Source organism: Grosmannia clavigera (assembly GCF_000143105.1).
Source record: "Grosmannia clavigera kw1407 unplaced genomic scaffold GCSC_97, whole genome shotgun sequence".
NCBI lineage: Eukaryota > Fungi > Ascomycota > Sordariomycetes > Ophiostomatales > Ophiostomataceae > Leptographium > Leptographium clavigerum.
Genome location: NW_014040560.1, coordinates 1,811,591 through 1,830,161, shown reverse-complemented (window position 1 = coordinate 1,830,161; position 18,571 = coordinate 1,811,591). Strand labels below are relative to the sequence as shown.

General features: G+C 55.5%; 4 protein-coding genes across 4 annotated transcripts; 3 read left to right on the top strand and 1 right to left on the bottom strand.

Annotated features, from left to right (window-relative positions):
* Positions 1–451: 451 nt before the first annotated feature.
* CMQ_4765 (phosphatidylinositol 4-kinase) lies at positions 452–6,778 on the top strand (the record flags this gene model as incomplete). The annotated part of the gene is made up of 5 exons (XM_014312921.1): positions 452–640; positions 740–2,410; positions 2,476–4,806; positions 5,133–5,420; positions 5,471–6,778. The coding sequence occupies 5 exons, from the start codon at positions 452–454 to the stop codon at positions 6,776–6,778; spliced, it is 5,787 nt and encodes a 1,928-aa protein (XP_014168396.1).
* A 1,665-nt stretch (positions 6,779–8,443) lies between these two features.
* CMQ_4490 (nacht and ankyrin domain containing protein) lies at positions 8,444–11,678 on the top strand (the record flags this gene model as incomplete). Its single annotated transcript, XM_014312646.1, has 2 exons — positions 8,444–8,480; positions 8,623–11,678. 2 exons carry the CDS (start codon positions 8,444–8,446, stop codon positions 11,676–11,678), a joined length of 3,093 nt encoding a protein of 1,030 aa, XP_014168121.1.
* A 461-nt stretch (positions 11,679–12,139) lies between these two features.
* On the top strand, positions 12,140–13,477 carry CMQ_4262 (uncharacterized protein; the record flags this gene model as incomplete). Its single annotated transcript, XM_014312418.1, has 1 exon — positions 12,140–13,477. The coding sequence occupies one exon, from the start codon at positions 12,140–12,142 to the stop codon at positions 13,475–13,477; it is 1,338 nt and encodes a 445-aa protein (XP_014167893.1).
* Positions 13,478–13,801: 324 nt separating this feature from the next.
* On the bottom strand, positions 13,802–17,956 carry CMQ_4848 (uncharacterized protein; the record flags this gene model as incomplete). The annotated part of the gene is made up of 2 exons (XM_014313004.1): positions 13,802–14,575; positions 14,774–17,956. The coding sequence occupies 2 exons, from the start codon at positions 17,954–17,956 to the stop codon at positions 13,802–13,804; spliced, it is 3,957 nt and encodes a 1,318-aa protein (XP_014168479.1).
* Between the last annotated feature and the right edge of the window lie 615 nt (positions 17,957–18,571).

Below are 18,571 nucleotides of genomic sequence, written 5' to 3'. Positions count from 1 at the left end.
GATGAGAAGCTCAGGCCGAGACGGTTATTTAGGAGTGTGGGTAACAGCGAAATTGTGATCGCGATGGCTGAAAGTTGAAGCTCAGGACGGAGGATTGTTAGCCAACGCGTCCGCCTGGCAGCCTTGCAGGGATAGCTTTGATGAGTAAGCAATAGATCACGTGTATATTCAGGGGCTATATCGCTTGTAATTGGTCAGACTTTGGTTCCAATTAAACCGACTACAAAGAGAAGGAGCTTGCAGTGGCCATCTACGACTGTAGTTTGTTGCGTTTTCTCGCGTTGCTTCGACTAAAACCACCGAACTATACGTTTCTAAAGCATGCAGACGAGAGTTTCGAAACCCACAATCTAGGCCTCCTCTACAGCTCGTCGGCCGTGTGTTCAGGACTCGCTGAACTGATTTTTATTGCTGGTATCTCCATTCCCTCGAGCCGTAACACGCGTTCAAGATGGTGTCTCTTCGCCAGCGTGCGCTGGACAAAATTGCAGCTCTTTCGGCTACGAACTCTGAAAAGCCTTTTGAAAAATCCGACCTGGATCGACTCTGCAAAGCTTGTCCCAACCATATCAGGGCTCGCGATGGCACGAATGGTTACGCCTCACGGCAGCCAGCCTCTCTTGCTGGCCGTGTCCCCATGGTAGGTGGAGGTTGAGATTCGAGAACGCAGCTATTGTCACCGGACAGATTTGTGATCGCTAGTATTTCGCGATTGCAGACGAAACTGATACATTATTAGACCATCCGCGAATTCGAGGTTCTCATGGCGCTTTGCAAAGCCGCCCCCCTAATCCAAGTCGGCCAAGGCGCCCAAAGGCTCACCCGGCAATTGATTCCCTACATGATGGACTCCCATATCCAGAACTTCTCCCCGTCTCCATTCTTTCGACATGTTGAACCATCTCCGGCCGAATCCCTTGCTTTCCATGTGACGGCCGCACTCCTAGCGCTTGGCATCAATCATATCGACATTCACGAAACTGTGTCTGATAGTATCTGGGCCTTTTTGAATGCCTGCTCCCGTACGACCGATAATATTCTCCCATCTACGTCTTCGATGCATGCCAACGGCAATGGGGCTGCTCTAAACGAATCAGACGACGGCAATGTAGAAGATGCCATTCGTACGGCGACCATAGCAGTGGCGCTTCTAGGCTTCCTCAACGCTGCTGCCGCGCAGGCCGAGTTCTGGCGCTCTGGCGGTCGCCTGGCTCTTGTTTCACGACTTCGGAAAATGCTTTCAGAACCGTTTCTAGTCGCCGTTGAGACTGCCTTTTCGACTATCCGCAACTCTCACTCGTCTGACCGTCTTACGAAAGAATGGAAACGAAACCTGCGACACTATTCCGAGATGGGTCGCCCGCTCGGTGCAATGCTACTTCAGCAGAGTTTCATGCAATTACTCGTGGCAGCGACATCACTTTTGGTGGCTGAAGTACCAGCCTTGCATCGGAGCCACGTGCTGGACCTTTTGACTTCAGGCGATGGCCTGCTCCGACCTATGACTGCCGGCAGTGGCGATATCGATTTTCAGTCAGTCGAAGTTTACACCAATGCCGTCGTCGACCAGATGAACTACCTTGACGCTAGCTCCGACTTCATCCGCTTGGGTTCGACAGCTCAGCAGAAGCTGTCCCTGTCTGTGAAAGCGTCGGCCCTGGTCAGCTATCTGATTTGCTCCCGGCTGAAAGGGGATGCTGCCGACGCCGATACTCTCATGGGCTGGCTCGAAGACACGTTGGCAGATCCAGGACAAATGGCCGACGAAAGTCTGGCTGCAGTCGTGCTGAAATCCATGGCTCTGGTCTGCAAGATCTCCCCGGTATATGCGGCCAACGTTGGAAAGCTACTTCCCCGGTACATCGTTCAAAGTGGCGCTCAGGGGGTGTCTATTGACATCGCTTCGTCAAGCCTGGCATCTGTGTTGCATATGATGTCCGCTGACGCCATAATAACCACGTTATACACTCTCGGCAATGTGCTCAGTCCCAATACCGAACGCTCCCTAGCCAATGGTGTTGTCGATACTACCGGCGATGTCGGCCAGGTCATGGCCAGCAACGGCCAGGATGGCACGGCACAGATCTACCAGGGTCGACAATCGACCGGGAGCTCGATCTCTTTGCGAACCCACGACGATGAAGAGGCCTCTATCATTTACGCCAACGTGGTACAAGCCATTTGCGGTATTGCTGGCGCTTGCAAAGACACAAAGATCAGTGCCCTTGCACAGTCTATGCTGCTGCAGAAAGTGGGCAAGATCAACAATGCTGTCGACGCAGAGATCATCCCAGCTGCTGCGGTTCTGGCTTTGAGTAGCGGCCAGCCCGAGTTTCGCTCTCTGCTCAAAACGTATACGCGCATCACACACCTTGCTACAGTTGAGAACAAAACAATTGTTCTAGATGCGGTGAGTTAGAACAAACGCAGACATTTCTGACTTCTGAATAGCACAATGGGAACTAACTTGCTAAGATAATGATTGCCCGGAACTACCTGTCCTCTCATCTTTGTCGAGACTCTCCTCTGTACGAGATCTACTGGGAGCATATGATGGACGACATTATATCCAAAGGTGATGTGCACCAGACACACCATGCCAAGGAGTCGGATATTGAGCTGGCCGCACGGGAAATTTCGCAGCTACTACAGCCAGTTGCTGTGTTGATGTCAGTCAACAACCTGGCTCTCGACAGCTTGCGCGATGATGATGCTCACGCCCTGATCCGTGATGCCTGGTTCAATATTGTCATTCACGGCTTCACAGCAGCAACCGATCGTGGCAAGAAATACATCAACGAACTGCGGCTAATCGCTGTGCATTCGCCGCCTCTGGTGGCCGAGCAGCGTGGCGAACAGGTTGAGAGCGATATCGAGCTCAACACGGTACTACGCCGTGGCATGAGTTCGGAACGAGAAAACATGCAGAAGAAGCATTTGTCTGAACTGGTGCCTGGCAAGGCGTCAGAGGTTCGGAGCCTTAGCTACCGCAAGGTCATGTTCTTGCAAGCTGCATATCTTGTCGAGAGTTTACGCGCCGACGCCGGCGACTGTACCAAGGCCATTTCATATTTCCTGGAACCTAGTGCTCGCCGTGGTGATGTTAGTAGCATCATGGAAGGAATCACGACAATTGTTGTCGACAAATGTGTGACGAAGACATTGTCAGGTGCCGATGTCAGTTTCTCGGCCCAGTTTGCTGCCACACAGCTGGTCTCGCTCTTTTGCAGCTGCTGCCACCGCATTGAGCGTGTCCAACAAGCAGCATACATGTGCGCAGACCGGATCATTCGCGACGTGCCGTCGGCTCTGTGCCACAAGTCGTCGCTCTTTGCCTTGTTGGAATTGCTGTCGCTGATGTGTTTAAGCTGCCTTGAGGCAGAGACCAACATGTACGAGCCGCGCAGCACGTTCCGGTCGGAGCGTAGCAACATCACTATTGAGCTGTCAGACGATTATGCGCTGCGGCGGCTCACGTTGAACACGCTATACAAAAAAGCAAAGACTTGGATGACAGGCGTCATCAGTCTGGCACCGGCCGATGTCAAGGGCTTGTTGCAGACCTATCTGTCTGAGTGGGATGACAATGGTACTTATGGCCACATATCTTTTGGCCGGTCGTTTGCGATGGAACTTGGGTTTTCTATACCGGCAAGCAACCAACGACTGTCATCGCTGGATCGCATCGGCGAGTGCAATATCAACATGGCATCCGACTTTGTGGCCCAATACACCGCACGCCAAGAGTATCGCTATGCAGAGCCGCTGTCGGACCGCGGCCTAGAGTGGCTGAGCTTTATGGGGATGGATCGCCGCTCGTCTCTTCTACCCAACCCTGACGCCGAAAGTGCCGACGCAGTCAGTGCTCTGGCACATATCGAGAGTCGCCTGTTGCAGAAGAAGCCGACACCAATGGCGGATGTGAGCGATATCCTCAGGCGGGCAGCGTCGGTACTTTGCCGCAGCCAGGACGACCAGTGCTCCATTGCGCAGTTTTTGGTCAGCATCCCATTTTCAATGTTCACGAAGCAGTCAATCAAACTGGGCGTTTCGCTGTGGCTGGGCGTGATCAACGAAAACCCGCGCATGGAGCCGCGCATTCTCTACACTGTGTTGCAGCAGTGGGAGCTGACTGTACAGAAGCGGCAGGGGCTGTTCAGCACTGCCGTTGTCGACAAAGACCCGTTCCTTGTCAAGATGGAGTTTTCCCCGAGTGACAGCACGTCGATGGCCAAATACCAACAACGTGCGCATAACATGTTGGCGCCACACACGCGGCTGTTGCAATTTCTGCGGAGCCATTTCAATGCCACCCGACTGGGCAGCGTGGATATCCAAAAAGCTTATCTGCGCATGCTGGATGTGACTTTGGATGCAGCCAAGATACTGACAAACACGCACCCTATGGCTCGCGAACTGTGGTTCCAGGCTGTGCTGTTCGGACTGCATGTGTTGCGCACCAGTTCAACAATTAGCCCCGTTGCACAATGGCGCCTCAAAGACAAGCTACTCTCAGCTGCACTGAGCTGGTTTGCCAGCCCGCCCAAGTGGTCATTTGGCAGCAACAATCTGCAGCTGAAGACGGAAATTCGACTACTGGCCGACGTGGCAGTGGCGGTCAAGGCCGCTAGCTACATTGGCCTGCATCAAGTCAGCAATAGCCTCAAGTCGCTTGTGGCAAAGGAGCAGCTTCTGCTTTTGCTTTTAGAGAATGAACAGGCGCGGCTTTTCGTCTGGGTCTATCCATTGGGCGAGCCACCCAAATCACCGTGGAACATTGCTCAGACGGGCAAGGGGATGGTAGATGTAAGGGTTGAGTGATGCTTCAAGGTGCTGCAAGAACCGCGTACTAATCATAATATATATAGGCACTGGAACCTTTGGTTCGCACAGCGTGGCAAGAGAACCCCTCTTTGGCCGTACAGCTAGCTGCCCGATTCTCGAACGTTCGGATTCAGAAAGCTGTTCGTTGGCTGCTTTTGAACTTCCCGTCCAGGGCCATAGACGAACCTGCAGCATCGTCAATCATTCTTGATAAAGCCCTTCCCAGTGATGTGAGCTTCCAGCTAAAGGTAACCAATTCCCAGTTCGATCTCATCATTGGCAAATGTTCAAAGTGCTAACTAATTTAGTACATGCTATATTGGGCACCGGTCAACCCCATGACAGCTGTGGCATACTTCCTGCCAGTCTTTGAGAACCACCCGTTCCTCATCCAATATGCCATGCGGGCCTTGGAAAGCCATCCGGTGGATATTACGTTTTTCTACGTTCCGCAGATTGTACAGACGCTCCGTTACGATGCGCTAGGCTACGCTGAACGCTACATCCTCGAGACGGCACAATTTTCGCAGCTCTTTGCCCATCAAATCATCTGGAACATGAAGGCCAATGCCTACAAAGATGACGAAGCTCTAATCGTGGGTCTCTCTCCATCTGCCTAATACTGGTATACAGGCTAACAAACCAGCCCGACGCTATCAAACCGACCCTGGACCATGTCATGACACAGATGACCACATCTTTCTCGACCGTCGACCGCCAGTTTTACGAGCGCGAGTTCACATTTTTCGATGAAGTCACGGGCATCTCTGGCAAATTGAAGCCATTCATCAAGAAGTCAAAGCCAGAAAAGAAGCAGAAGATTGAGGAAGAACTGCGCAAGATCAAGGTCGAAGTAGGCGTGTACCTTCCAAGTAACCCAGATGGTGTAGTTATCGGCATCGATCGCAAATCAGGAAAGCCACTACAGAGCCACGCCAAAGCACCCTACATGGCAACGTTCAGGATCCAGAGATCCAAAACGGGAAGTGTCGAGGAATTGCTGGAAGATGTCAACGAAAATGCGGCTATAATGGCTGCAGGCAACAGCAACGGCGCACTCGTGAAAGCATCCGCCAAGATTAATGGAAACGGAGCCATAGAAGCAGTCAACGGCAGCGCCGGCGCAAATGATGAGCTTGCTGGCGACCATAACACTATTGAGGTGTGGCAGTCGGCCATCTTCAAAGTGGGTGATGACTGCCGGCAGGATGTTCTCGCGCTGCAGATGATCTCTGCTTTCCGGGGCATTTTCCAGAGCGTCGGACTGGACGTGTATGTGTTCCCGTACCGGGTGACGGCAACGGCGCCTGGTTGTGGTGTGATCGATGTGTTGCCCAACTCGGTGTCTCGAGACATGCTGGGCCGTGAGGCGGTGAACGGGCTGTATGAGTACTTCATCTCAAAGTACGGCAACGAGAATTCGTTGAGCTTCCAGGCGGCGCGCAGCAATTTTGTGAAGAGCATGGCAGCCTACTCGGTCATTTCATTCCTGCTACAGTTCAAAGATCGACACAACGGCAACATCATGATTGACGACGCAGGCCACATACTGCATATCGATTTCGGCTTCTGTTTTGATATCGCGCCTGGTGGCATCAAATTTGAGCGGGCGCCTTTCAAGCTCACGGCAGAAATGGTGGCAGTCATGGGTGGCAGCACTGATCACCAATCGTTCCGGTGGTTCGAAGAGCTGTGCATCAAGTCATTCCTGGCGGCGCGGCCTTTCACAGAGAAATTATCGCAGATCGTAATGCTCATGATGGACAGTGGGCTTCCATGCTTCAAGCCAGAAACGGTACAGCACTTCCGAGAGCGATTTGTGCTTGAGAAGACAGAGCGGGAAGCAGCCGACTTTATGCGCGACCTCATCAAGAAGAGCTACGCGAGCTACTCGACCGGTCTGTACGATCAGTTCCAGTGGATGACGAATGGTATTCCGTACGCATCGAGTTAGTGGAAGATGGCGGGCGGAAGACTGAGAGGGAAAAAAGCACGAGCAAGAAGAGCAGAAGGGAGCAGAGTTATAGAGTAGATTAGATACAGTTTGATTTCGGCCTAACTAATAATATATTTCCATCAGACTTCACTACCAGCAAACGGCTGCTGGGAAATAGCGGTTGTGGTAGAAGTGAAAGGTAGGCTAATCGGTCCAAGAGAGCGAAAAACACGAGTGGCTATGTGAAACGCTAGTAATACTTTTGAGGTAGCCAACAAGGGTGTTACGCCTGCCACATTCGATGCTCACTTCAAATGATCAGCCTTGAGCATGAGCTGCCTATTTCCGGCTTGGCTTGGAAGGAGCGTCCGCGCATATGTGGAGCATTTCTTGGTGCACATCGTGAAAATGACCAACCCGTTGTAGCAATTAACCGCCACTAACATTTGTCTCCTCTCCTTCGCATATTCTGTCGCGTACTTGACCTGCCTCCGCTTTTGTTTCTATTCACAAGTACGACGTACAACCCATATTTTGAGAGCGGCATGAGCCTGTTCGGCGGTTAAGGTCAACACGACGCTATAGAAACACCAAATAGATTAAACCAAGCGAGCAATAATACACGACTAACCAGTAATATGACACATGCATGCACAGCTGTGCACAGCTGGAGTACAGCATGTATGCCCGGCGGCAGTTCCGGGTTAAGTGGCTGTACATAAACCCATGCAGCGTTACAATCTCCCAGCAAGCAAAGCGGCTGATTGGGCTGCTGCGACTGGCAGCCGGCCCATTTGCAAAGCCACCTGATAGCCAGACACGTCGCAGTGCATACTTTGCGACAAATAACATATGAGAACGCATCGATCATACCAACTAGGCAGAAATTCAGGATGGGGCACAATAATATCCGCCACGGCTCCGATATTGAGCCCAGGATATGTAGTTCTGTGGTCCCTTGATATGGCCCAAGAAGAGTTGTCTTCTTGTTGAGTAAAATGCCAGGCTTCTCCATTCGATGATGCAAACTTCAAAGCTCACTAGAGAAGACTAAGAGGTAGTCATGGGGCTCTATAGGAAGCTATTTAAAAAGATAAAGCACGGTGCCTCATCGACAACATCCGGCAGCTGTGCCCCAGAGACGCCTCGTCCACGACCGCACACGTCAGATACAGAGGATCCTGAGCAGGCCTCGGACACACTATTGCCGCCCAGTCTCTGGAGAGATGCAGCCAGCCAGTTAACCCCCAAAGAGCAAGCAAAATTAGAGGCTCTATTGAAATCAAAATGTGTCGCCAAAGACGGCCAGGGGCTAAACCCAACCTTGGCAGATATCGACCGTGTGATCTCAAAGACAAAAGAAATAAAAGATGAAAACAGGATGACAGCCTGGCGTCCGGTGAGACTGGGTTTTCTTTTTTTTTGCATTTATATGAAGCATCATGAGGTGTGCATGAACTCATACGCCTTTCTTTCAGCTTCTGGACAAGATCACCAAAGCGGCGATTGTTGTGAAAAAAATAGGAGACACTGCCGCCGAGCTAGATAAGTCTGGTTACGCAGCTGTCGGATGGTCTGTTGTGTCTGTCGGCTTGCAAGTGGCCACCAATGCGGAAACGGCGCGCCAGTTTGTCCTTTCGAGTTCCGAATTTACAACGTCTCTCCTAACACGATACGCAACATATGAGACCGAGCTCCGTGGACCACACGCCGGATACGAGTTTGACAATCGCATAAGAAATGTTTACAAGGCCATATTGTTGTATTTAGTAGCACTAGATGCTTTCTTGAATCGATGTGCAGCTGGTAAGATATCTATCTCTACGTTCTATATTTTGCACTAATAACGAATCTACTGCCAGGACGAATCGGACATGCATTCGGGAAAATCGAAGACCGCACCATCTCCCAGAAAAAAACGGCGATTGACGAAGCCGACAAAGAAGTAAAGGACTGGATTCCCATCGTCCAGCTCAAAAGCCAGAATCACGGATTCTCGCAGCTGCAACAGAAATCGGACAGCAATCCGTCTCCCGCACCGCTACCAACAAAGGACTGCTCCATGTCGCTCGCATTTGAAAAGATGGACGAACGATTTGGAGGAATGGACACAGCCAGAGATGGCACATGTGATTGGCTGTTCCGACACTCTGTGTACAAGGACTGGGCTGCAAGCAGCAGTGGCTTGCTCTGGATTAAGGGTAAACCGGGATCTGGCAAGTCCACGTTGCTCCGTTTCGCCCTCAGCAAGTTCATTTCTGACTCTCTATCCCAACACAATCATACCGACATCGACGACCATCCCCCTCCTATTTTGCTGTACTTTTTCTTCCACGGACGTGGTATCGAATTACAAAAGACGCTGATCGGCCTCTTTCGCACTATGCTGTACCAGCTGCTCAAAGAGGCTCCCGATTCCTTGCAAGAACTTGTCGAGACATATCAAGACCGTTGCCAGAGCAGAGGCAAGCCGGGGAAAGAGTGGCACTGGCAGCTAAAAGAGCTCCAAGATTCTTTGCTACACGCACTACTCTGTGTTCTAAAAGTCCGGCCAGTACAACTATTTGTTGACGCCCTCGACGAAGGTGGCAGGCAAAATGCTTGCGATGCCGTGGAGTGGTTCAAGCTACTACTGAAGCGCATGTCTGCCGCCGATACTTCAAATTCTAGCTTTCCGTGCCATGTCTGCTTCACTTGTCGTCATTACCCCATCCTCAGCCTAGATGGTGGATTTCAGATATGCGTTGAGCACGAAAATGGCCAAGATATCTCGACGTATGTGCACGATCGGCTATCAAGCTCCCGTATATCACCCGAGCTCATTATACAAAGAGCCAATGGCGTCTTTCTGTGGTGTCGTCTTGTTCTGGATAAAATCATACCGGGTGAGATGGACGGGGATGGCGACATCGAAAAGCAGATCGAAAGCACACCGCCACATCTCGATGATCTATACCTCAATCTTATAGACACCGTGGACAAGGAAAAAAGAGCAATCTCGCTACGGCTGATGCAGTGGGTATGCTTCAGCGCTAGGCCACTGACCTTGGATGAAATGCGTTGGGCCCTAGTCGTGAGCGCGCAATGTCCACATCCTTCCCTGGAGCAGTGCGAGTCTGACACAGACTATGCGCCTAACAACGAAACTTTGAAGAGAAAGCTGAAGCGTTTAGGATGTGGTCTCGTGGAGACAGTGCTGTCTGTCGAAGATGAAAAGGTTGTGGAGATCGTACAATTCATTCACCAGTCAATCAAGGATTTTTTTTCAAAGGTCGGCTTGCGAGCTATGACGGGCGATAAAACGACATCGAACACAGGCATCGTCGACACCTCGGGTTCTGAAAAGGCCATAATCAACGTGGTCTCAGCAGCCCACTATCATATATCTAGGTCCTGCCTGCGGTATTTAGGGATGGAAGAGTTCGACGAATCGAACATGCTCTTCTTTGGTGAGCGTGACCAACTAGTCCGAGCTTTCCCCCTGGTACAATACGCCGCAACACTGTGGGAATTTCATGCCAGGGAGACGGAAGAAAGCGAACAGGCCGACATTCTGGAATATTTCTCCTGGCCCTCGGACACTATGCTTGAGGACTGGATGCGAATACGTTTGCTTTTGAACGCACACCCGAGAGACCGCCTGCCACACAACTCTAGCTTGATGCACGTGGCAATATATAGTCGCTTGCCAGGACTATTGCGAGCACTTGTACAGAAAGCGCTCGCCGTTGGTTTTGATATCGACCTTGGGGACTCTGGAGGGGACTCGCCGCTGCTTGTGGCTGCCCAAACCGGACAGGAAAATGCGATACGGCTTCTGCTAAATACGGGTGAGGTCGACGTCAACAGGCAAGGCCGAGACGACTACACACCACTGTCGTGGGCAGCGAGCGAGGGTTATGTATCCATTGCTAAGCTTCTTCTCGGGATGGAGGCGACAAATATCCACTTAGAGGACAGCATTGGATGTACACCGCTAGCACTAGCAGCCATAAATGGTAGCAAGGTCATCGCACAAGCTCTGCTCGATGCTGGAGCTGTTGTCGACTCGAAGGATCATGACGGCGACACCCCACTCAAGGCGGCCGCAGAACATGGAAATGTGGAAGTTGTAAAGCTACTTCTGGACACTGGAGATGTGGACACAAAAATCGAGGATCGAAACGGCTGGACGCCGTTGGTGTGGTCTGCTAGGAACGGCCACGACCCCGTTGTGCGGCTGCTTCTCAGAATGGGTAATCCTGATGTCGACCACAAGGACATATATGGTCGCACCGCACTGTCATGGACGGCAGAATATGGACACTCGACAGTGGTATGGACACTCGTCAACGTGGGCAAGGCCGACATCAACACGAAGGACGACGAGGGAGCAACACCGCTTTCATGGGCTGCTAGAGAGGGACAGGGTACGGTTGTGAGTGTGCTTTTGCTGCACAAGGAGATTGATGTCGACTGCAAAGACTGCGAGGGCCGCACAGCGCTCTTCTGGGCAGCCAAGGCCGGCAGCGAGGCAGTTGTGCGGAGGCTCCTCGAGACAGGCAAAGCGGACGCCAATGTGACGGACAAAGAGGGCGACACCCCACTGTCGGTGGCAGCCAAGAAGGAGCACCATGGCGTTGCGCAGCTGTTGCGGCCGTTAACTGCGACTCGCCCTCCCCTCAATGAACGAAGCAACAGCATTTCGCCAAACGAGGAGGACAATGCGACCGAAGTTGGAGAGAGTCCTTCGGTAGATGGCGGCAGCCTGACGACGGCTGGAGACAGCTATATATCTGTCAAGGACCGCTTCTCGGCAGTCGATGTGAGCTTTGCGGCAGTCAAGAACACCAGATTTGTGGCGGCAAAAGACAAGGATGACAATGTGGTTTCGTCAGTTGAAGCACCATTAGCGGCCATCTCGATTCAGGCGGCATAAAAGCGTAAATTGTGATCTGATAGTGAGCACAGCAGATTGGGAAGTTGATTGGGATTTAGCAGAGCATTTGTATCTCATTTTGGAGTCGGGAGCATATTTATTGGATTAATCTGTAGCATATTCATAGAGTTTCAAGCCTGTTCAATCGATCTTTGTTCGCGGTAATGATAGTCGGGCTTTCACAATCACGAGGCTGTGCTGCTGACTCTTTGTAAGGAACAAGGCTGAGAACTACCAAACAGCCTTCTACGCGAGTGCCCCCCGGCCCGACTCGACTGCCTGCAGCTATACAGGACTGGTTCGTTCACCAGAGGGAAGGTTGCAGCCTGTTGGCTCCTGCCATCAATTACAGTTACATTTCATTTGGAGATAGTTCGACATCTGAGTGCCTTCGCAGGCTTGTCAACCAACAATACGTCCCCCCACACACGTTGCATCTCCTTCAGATTTCGTTCAGGACCATGGGTGGCGCAGCATTTTCCAGCGGGCCCGATCCGCTGAATACACCGCGAATGTCTCCGGCGGTCTACGAGGCGGTGCGCGAGCGCTGCCATCGAGTGCTGCGCGAGGTGTTTGTGGCGGTGGCGACGCCGATCGAGGGGCCGGGCAAGACGGACTATGGCGACGTGGATGTTTTGGTGGCGGTAGGGCGCGAGCCGGACAGCGAGGGTGACGAGGGCCGGCTGCGGGAGGCCGTCCGACGGCTGGGCGCAGAGCGTGCCATTCATGTGCCGAGCAAGGCGACGGTGGCCTTGCCGTGGCCGGAGAGAGAAGAGGACGAAGCCGCTATTCGCCACGTGCAGGTCGACCTCGCGGTGCTGCCGTCGCTGGCGGCGCTGCAGTGGGCGCTCTTCAAGCACGCACACGGCGACTTCTGGAACGTGTTGGGCACGGTGCTGCGGCCGCTGGGACTGACGATCGACGAGACGGCGCTGTGGTTGCGCGTGCCCGAGATCGAGCAGGCGAATCGGCGGCGGGCGCGGGTGTTTCTCAGCAGCGATCCGGCCGAGGTCTTGCACTTTCTCGGGCTGCCCGTGTTGGGAGGAGGTGGTGAGGAGAAAGGAAGCGAAGGAGGCGAAAGCAGCAGCGAAACGGAAGAAACCCAAAGAACCCAAAGGACCAAAAGCACCAGAGGTTCCGATCCAGACGGTCCTCTCTCGCTGTGGGAGCGTCCCTTTGCCGATGCCGACTCGATGTTTGCATACGCCGTCCGGTCGCGCTTCTTCGTGCTGCCACCCGATGACAACACCATCGGCACCGACGACACGCACACGTCTCTTCCCGGTCGCAGCAAGGCCAACGACCGTCGTCGACTGCGATACCGTCCCGTCTTCCGCCAGTGGGCCACCGACTTTGTCCCGGCATACCGTCGCCGCTTGGCCGTCGAGGCCGTCGAGACGTCGTCCCCCACGCCCACTCGCGCCTCCGTCCGCGATGCCGCGTTTGCGCGCTTCGCCGATGCCGGCTGCCGCTACCACCACACACGGACAGCCTGGCTGGCTGAGCGCCGTGCCGTCGACGTCTGGGCTGCTGCCAAGGCTGCCGTGCCGGCCTCACTGCCCGGGCGTTACCGGTCGGCGGCGTGTGCGGCCATACGGCGACGGCTGGACGAAGGCCCGGATCCGGACACAGTGCCAGACATGACCACAAACGACGCCCTCGAGGGAATGACCGGCCTCGCGGCCTGGACCGTCGATCAGGCCGTCGCGTTCGTCACCACCCACTGGCAGACACTGGCCGCGGAGGTTGCGCCGGAGGAGCACACACACTATCTGAGCGCCAGCAAAGCAGAGGACTAAGCGGAGAAACACAATCGTGACAAACTCAGATAATTGAAACTCAAATAAAACAAGACGCGTCTTGCTGCTTCTAATAATGATTATCATAGGCTCATATGCTCCTTCCTCGGAACCGGCGACGCTCCTTCCTAGAAGTCTGCAACTACTACCCGCACAATGGCCAATTTGGCTGTATACGCTCCTTCCTCTCTGATTCCCCATCCCCATCCCCATCCCCATCCCCATCCAAATTTCTCTTCCCAATCCCTCCAAAATGCTCCCAATTTCGCCTCCTTTCCATCTCTCCATCTTCTTTCCGTCCACAGCTACCACCTCTATCCCCCATCACCACCACCCCGCGTGCTCATCATCTGGCATGCTCTCCACCTCGACGGCCTCGTCGTCGTCCAGGTCGCGGCCCTCCTCACGCGCCCGCTCGCGCGCCTCTCGGGCTTGTCTCCATTCCTCTAGCCTCGCTCGGGCTTCTTCAGGCGCCGTCCAAGGCGCCACGAGCCCGTGCTTCTGCAGCCGTCGCCGATGACGACGCTTCTCGTCAAACGAAAAGTACGTCGGATCGACCAGCCGGATGTCCGTGCCCGTGATCGTGTCCCACACATCGGCTGCCCAGTCGCCCAGCTCTTCGCCTGTCCACGATGCCAACGTTCGTCCCCGTCCACCCGCCAGCCACTGGTCCAGCTTCACCGGCAACGCCGCTCCAAACGACGGGTCGTCGGGCGACCACTCGCACATCTTCGCACTGCCTGCACACACCTCAGGCCGGCAGTACAGCGCACACACCGTACCCTCCATCGCCAGCCACACCGCCACCATTGCAACCAGCATCCCCACAAGCGTCAACTGCCCCTGTCGAAATAGCCGCGGCAACGAGATCCGCACGTACGTTGCCCCGTCTGTCGTTTTCAGCACCGTTGCTTGCGGGGCCACTTCTTTCTTCACCTCCTCCACTTCCGGGCGCAAAACCTCTTTCTTCACCTCCACCCTCGAGTCCGGCGCTTCAATCTTCACCTCCACACCCGAGCCCACAACCTCTTTCTTCTCGCTCGCGTCTGACTGCACCACCGCTTTTTCCAGCTTCGAGCCCACACTCTGCCGTCTGTGCTGTATCGTTGGCACAATTGCTTCTTTATCCGCCTCTTTCGCCTCTTCCGCCTCTTTCTCCATCTTCTTCACCATCTCGGCCTCCTCCTCTTCCTTCTCCTTCTCCTTCTCCTCGTTTTCAACCTTTTCCACCATCTCCTCCTCCTCCTCTTCCTCTTCTACCTCCTCCTTTGCCGTCCCATTCTCCCTCCCCCCCACCTCCGTTATCATCTTCTCCTGCAACACCCGGTCCGACAGCCCCTCGATACCGCTCCGCGCCCGCTGGAGGTCCAACAGACTGGCCGTCACCGAGCTCGTCATCCACCGCAGCCGCTCCGGCGTCACCGTGTTGCGGTCCCCCTCCTCAGCCTCCGGACCTCGCTGCGATGCGTGCCGTCTCAGCAGCTCGTCAAAGTTGTCCAGCGTCGGGTCGTCCGCCTGCTGCGCCTGCTTGATCTCCAGCAGATCGTCGTGCGCGCTGGGCGGCTTGGCCGAGTTGATCACCGGCCGTCGTTCTGCCCGGGGCAGCGACCGTGACCGTTGTCGCAGCTCGCTCGCACTGACGCTGCTGGTCACCACACTTCCGTTCTTGCTGCTGACAGTGCTGCTGGCCCTCTTGCGAAAGAGAGAGGCCATGTAGCCAACTGGCTGCTGCTTTTCTGCCTCCTCGACCGTCTCTTGCACCCTCTCTGTCCTCGTCGTCATCGGGGTCTCCACATAAGCGCCAGTGACCCGTGGCGTCGGCTGCATTAGCGGATCGATGATCTTGCGCGCCCGCGGTGTCGCGTCATCAGCTAGCACCTTGTCTCCGTTGCTCTTAGCGCCACCGTTGACAATCGCCGCGATGGCCGCCGTTGCTTGCTCATCCAATGGCGACGGCGCCCGGATCGACCCTTTCTCCGAGTGGTTTTCTCCTGGCGCAAACAGTCTCATCTCCGCTTCGATCCGGTCGAGCGCGTCGCCCTCCGAGATTGCCACACTAGACCGCTTTGCTACAGTGTCGCCCGACGACATTCGCCGCATTCCCGCAAAGCCCACCGACGGCCGCAGCGTGTCCGTCTCAAGTCCTCCATCACCGCGCAGGCTGCTGACGCTCTTAATCTCCCGCAACCTTCTGGTGTTCTTAAGCGCCGGTTGCAGTTCCTTAGAGTGCTCTTTGCCCGGCCCCGAGCCCGTTGGGCTTGTCAGCGTCGTCACGCGCGCCAGCGAGCGCAGCAGCTCCTGCGACTCGTTTCGCGAGTGCACCGACTGCACCGACTGCGAAGATAACGGCGACAGCTTCCGAAGCCCGTCGACCTCCACCCTTTTTCCATCCTCGCCACCGGCCTGGCTGCGGTCCTGTGATTTTGCTCGGAGGACTGAGCCAGTCGTCTTGGCAACGCGCTTGCCCTCGACATCCAGAAAGTTGCCGGCACCTTCTGGCCTTCCGTACCCTTCGGCAACGACTCCAGTTTCGGCGGCAACCTCTTCGACGGTCCGAAGCTGCTCCTGGCTGGCCCTCTGTCCCATGCTCTCCCGTGACGGCGCCCGGTATCCTGCGTTGCGCTCCCGGATCTCGTCCAACCGCGCCGTGGCGAGAGCTCTCTTAGACAGGGTCTCGATCTCGCGCGCCCGGATCTCGTCGATCTTTTTGTTGGTGCGTTCCGAAACGGCGCTGCTGTTGTGGGAGTGCTCGTCTGACTCTTCAGACGAGTCCTCGGACATGGTCGACAGCGGCCCCTTGAAGGAATCAGCGTCGAGATTAGGCGACACTTCGGGCGACACCTCAGGCGGTGCCACAGAAAAGGGCACCTCGCGGCTGGTGTACTGCTGGTGCTGGTGGTGGTCAGCCGTCTGGGCTGCTCCAACAGGGAACTTCCGGTCGACCTCCACTTCCAGTTGTCGGATCTTATCCAGCTTCAGGTTGGGCGACATTACCGACGGCGACGTTTGTGGCCGCTCTGCTTCTGGGTGTGCTGCTCCTTCGTTGAGCTGGGAGCCGCTGGTGGCGGGCTGTTCTGCCGTTCTGACCCGGACAGGAGGGCTATCTGACACCATCAAATCGCGGGCCGTGAAGTCCATGTCCACGTCGGCGTCCCAGGCATGATTCTTGGTTGGTGAGGGGCTTGCCGGAATGACTGTCGGCTCCGACGGCGGCAGCACGCGCGGCAGCGGTTGCTCGGGCGGCAGACTGGCGGCGATGGATGCCGGCTGGCTATGCAGTGCTTCGGACGAGCCTCTTCCTGACCCAGAGAGCATGCGTTTGAGAAAGCTGCCCTGGCGGCTGCGAACACCCCACTGCCTCCCGCTCGAGCTGGGGGGGGTTGGTGCTGCCGATGCTGGTGGCACTCCTCCGTTCGGCGACGGCGATGGCGACGGCGGAGTCGGACTGGCGATGCTGCTGCGGCGACTCCGGTCTCGGCTGCTTGTCGAAGACTTGGGAGTCGGGATAGGCCTGGGAATGGCGGCAGGCTTGGGAATGACGCGGGCCTTTGGCGAGAACAGACCGTTGCGCTCGCTCTTGGCAACCTCCATGCGCACCTGGTCCTCTTCGTAACGGATACGCATCATGTCGGCAGACTGGGGACCGGGAGGCACAGGGCTGGTGCGAGAACCGTTCTTATCGTCACGTTTTTGCAGTGCCTGCGGCTGATGCTCGCCGAGTCTCCGAGCCGTTCTTCTGCCACCGAAGCTGAGCGGTGACTGGGCGAGGATGCGCTCCATGCGGCTCTCGCTGGCGCTGATGGAGCCGGCTCCGGCGCTTGCAATGGCAACAGCGGCAGCGGTCACAGCTAGAGGCGTGCTAGGCTTGCTCTTATGTTTGGTGGCACTGGAGTTGTTGGCAGCGTTGTTGCCGGAGCGCCAGGGACGAGGTGCCGGGCTGGGCGAGCCCTGTGCAGCGGCACTGATGGCGTCTTCGTCCTCGGCCATCCTATAGGCATCGGTGACGCTCATAGGGCGACGTGGAGTAGGCAGCACAGACGCGTTGCGGGTCGGGTTCTGCGGGGGTGGCTGGGGTTGCTGGCCAGGGGTCGGCGACAGTGAAGGCCGTGGGATGCGAGTGCGGCCGGTCGAGCTGGAGGCTGCAAGAGGAGCAGCAACATGGCCACGTGCTGTCAGGCCTTGGCCCGGGGTGGTGTTATTTGACAGCTGGTCTTCGACGCTAGTGTGATGTTCGGCGGAGTGGGTGGTGGAGAAGCGGCGGGAGAAGCCGTTTGGCAGAGCAGGCGCGGCAAAGGTGAAGTCGGAGATGTCAGCCATGACGCCGGGCGAAGCAGTCATCTGACGGGTGGTACGAGTTGGCGGAGGCTGTTGCTCAGAGGCGGCGGTGCGGAGCGAGTGATAGCTGTTCTTCTTGGCCGGCAGGCGGCTCGTGAAGGCGGGCGACACGACGCGCCGGACAGGATCTTGGCGAGAATCCATGCCGAGGTGCCGAGATGCTGAGGTTGAGCCGTGATGCTGTGAAATCGGCGATTTCGGGATTTAGGCTCTGGATTCTCAGATTGCAGCGGTTGGCTGACCTCTTTGTGTTCTCCTCGTCTTATTCTTGTCTGTGTGGTGGTGTTTTGATGTTTGGCAGGCAGGCAGCGGTCTGCTGTTGCGCAGTCAACGCGGTGTTCAGAGCGAGCGCAGACACATGGCTGTTCGGTCGAGCCGAAGGGAAGATGGCTGGCTAAATGGCCAGCTGGCGTGGGTAAGTCGGGCAGAGACAAAAGGAGGTCAGGCGCGGCGCGGCGCGTGGGCGAAGATGATAGGCGAGATGGCGAGCAGGCGAGAGAAAAGCAGGGATGGAAAAGAAAATGGAAAGCAGGGCAAAAAAGACGAAAATGAAGGGAAACGGGGGAGAATCGAGCAAAGGAGCGTTGCAGCGGACGATCGACGGATTGTTGACGTGCCCGTTAATTAAATTTTCGTGCAGCTCAGAGCGGCAGGAGCTGACGGGAAAAGGGCGCTGGAGGAGGTCGCGACGTGCGAGGGTCAATTACACGCTGGCGCTCGGGCCACGAGTCGGGTCCACAGGAGCAATAGCGCCAGGCC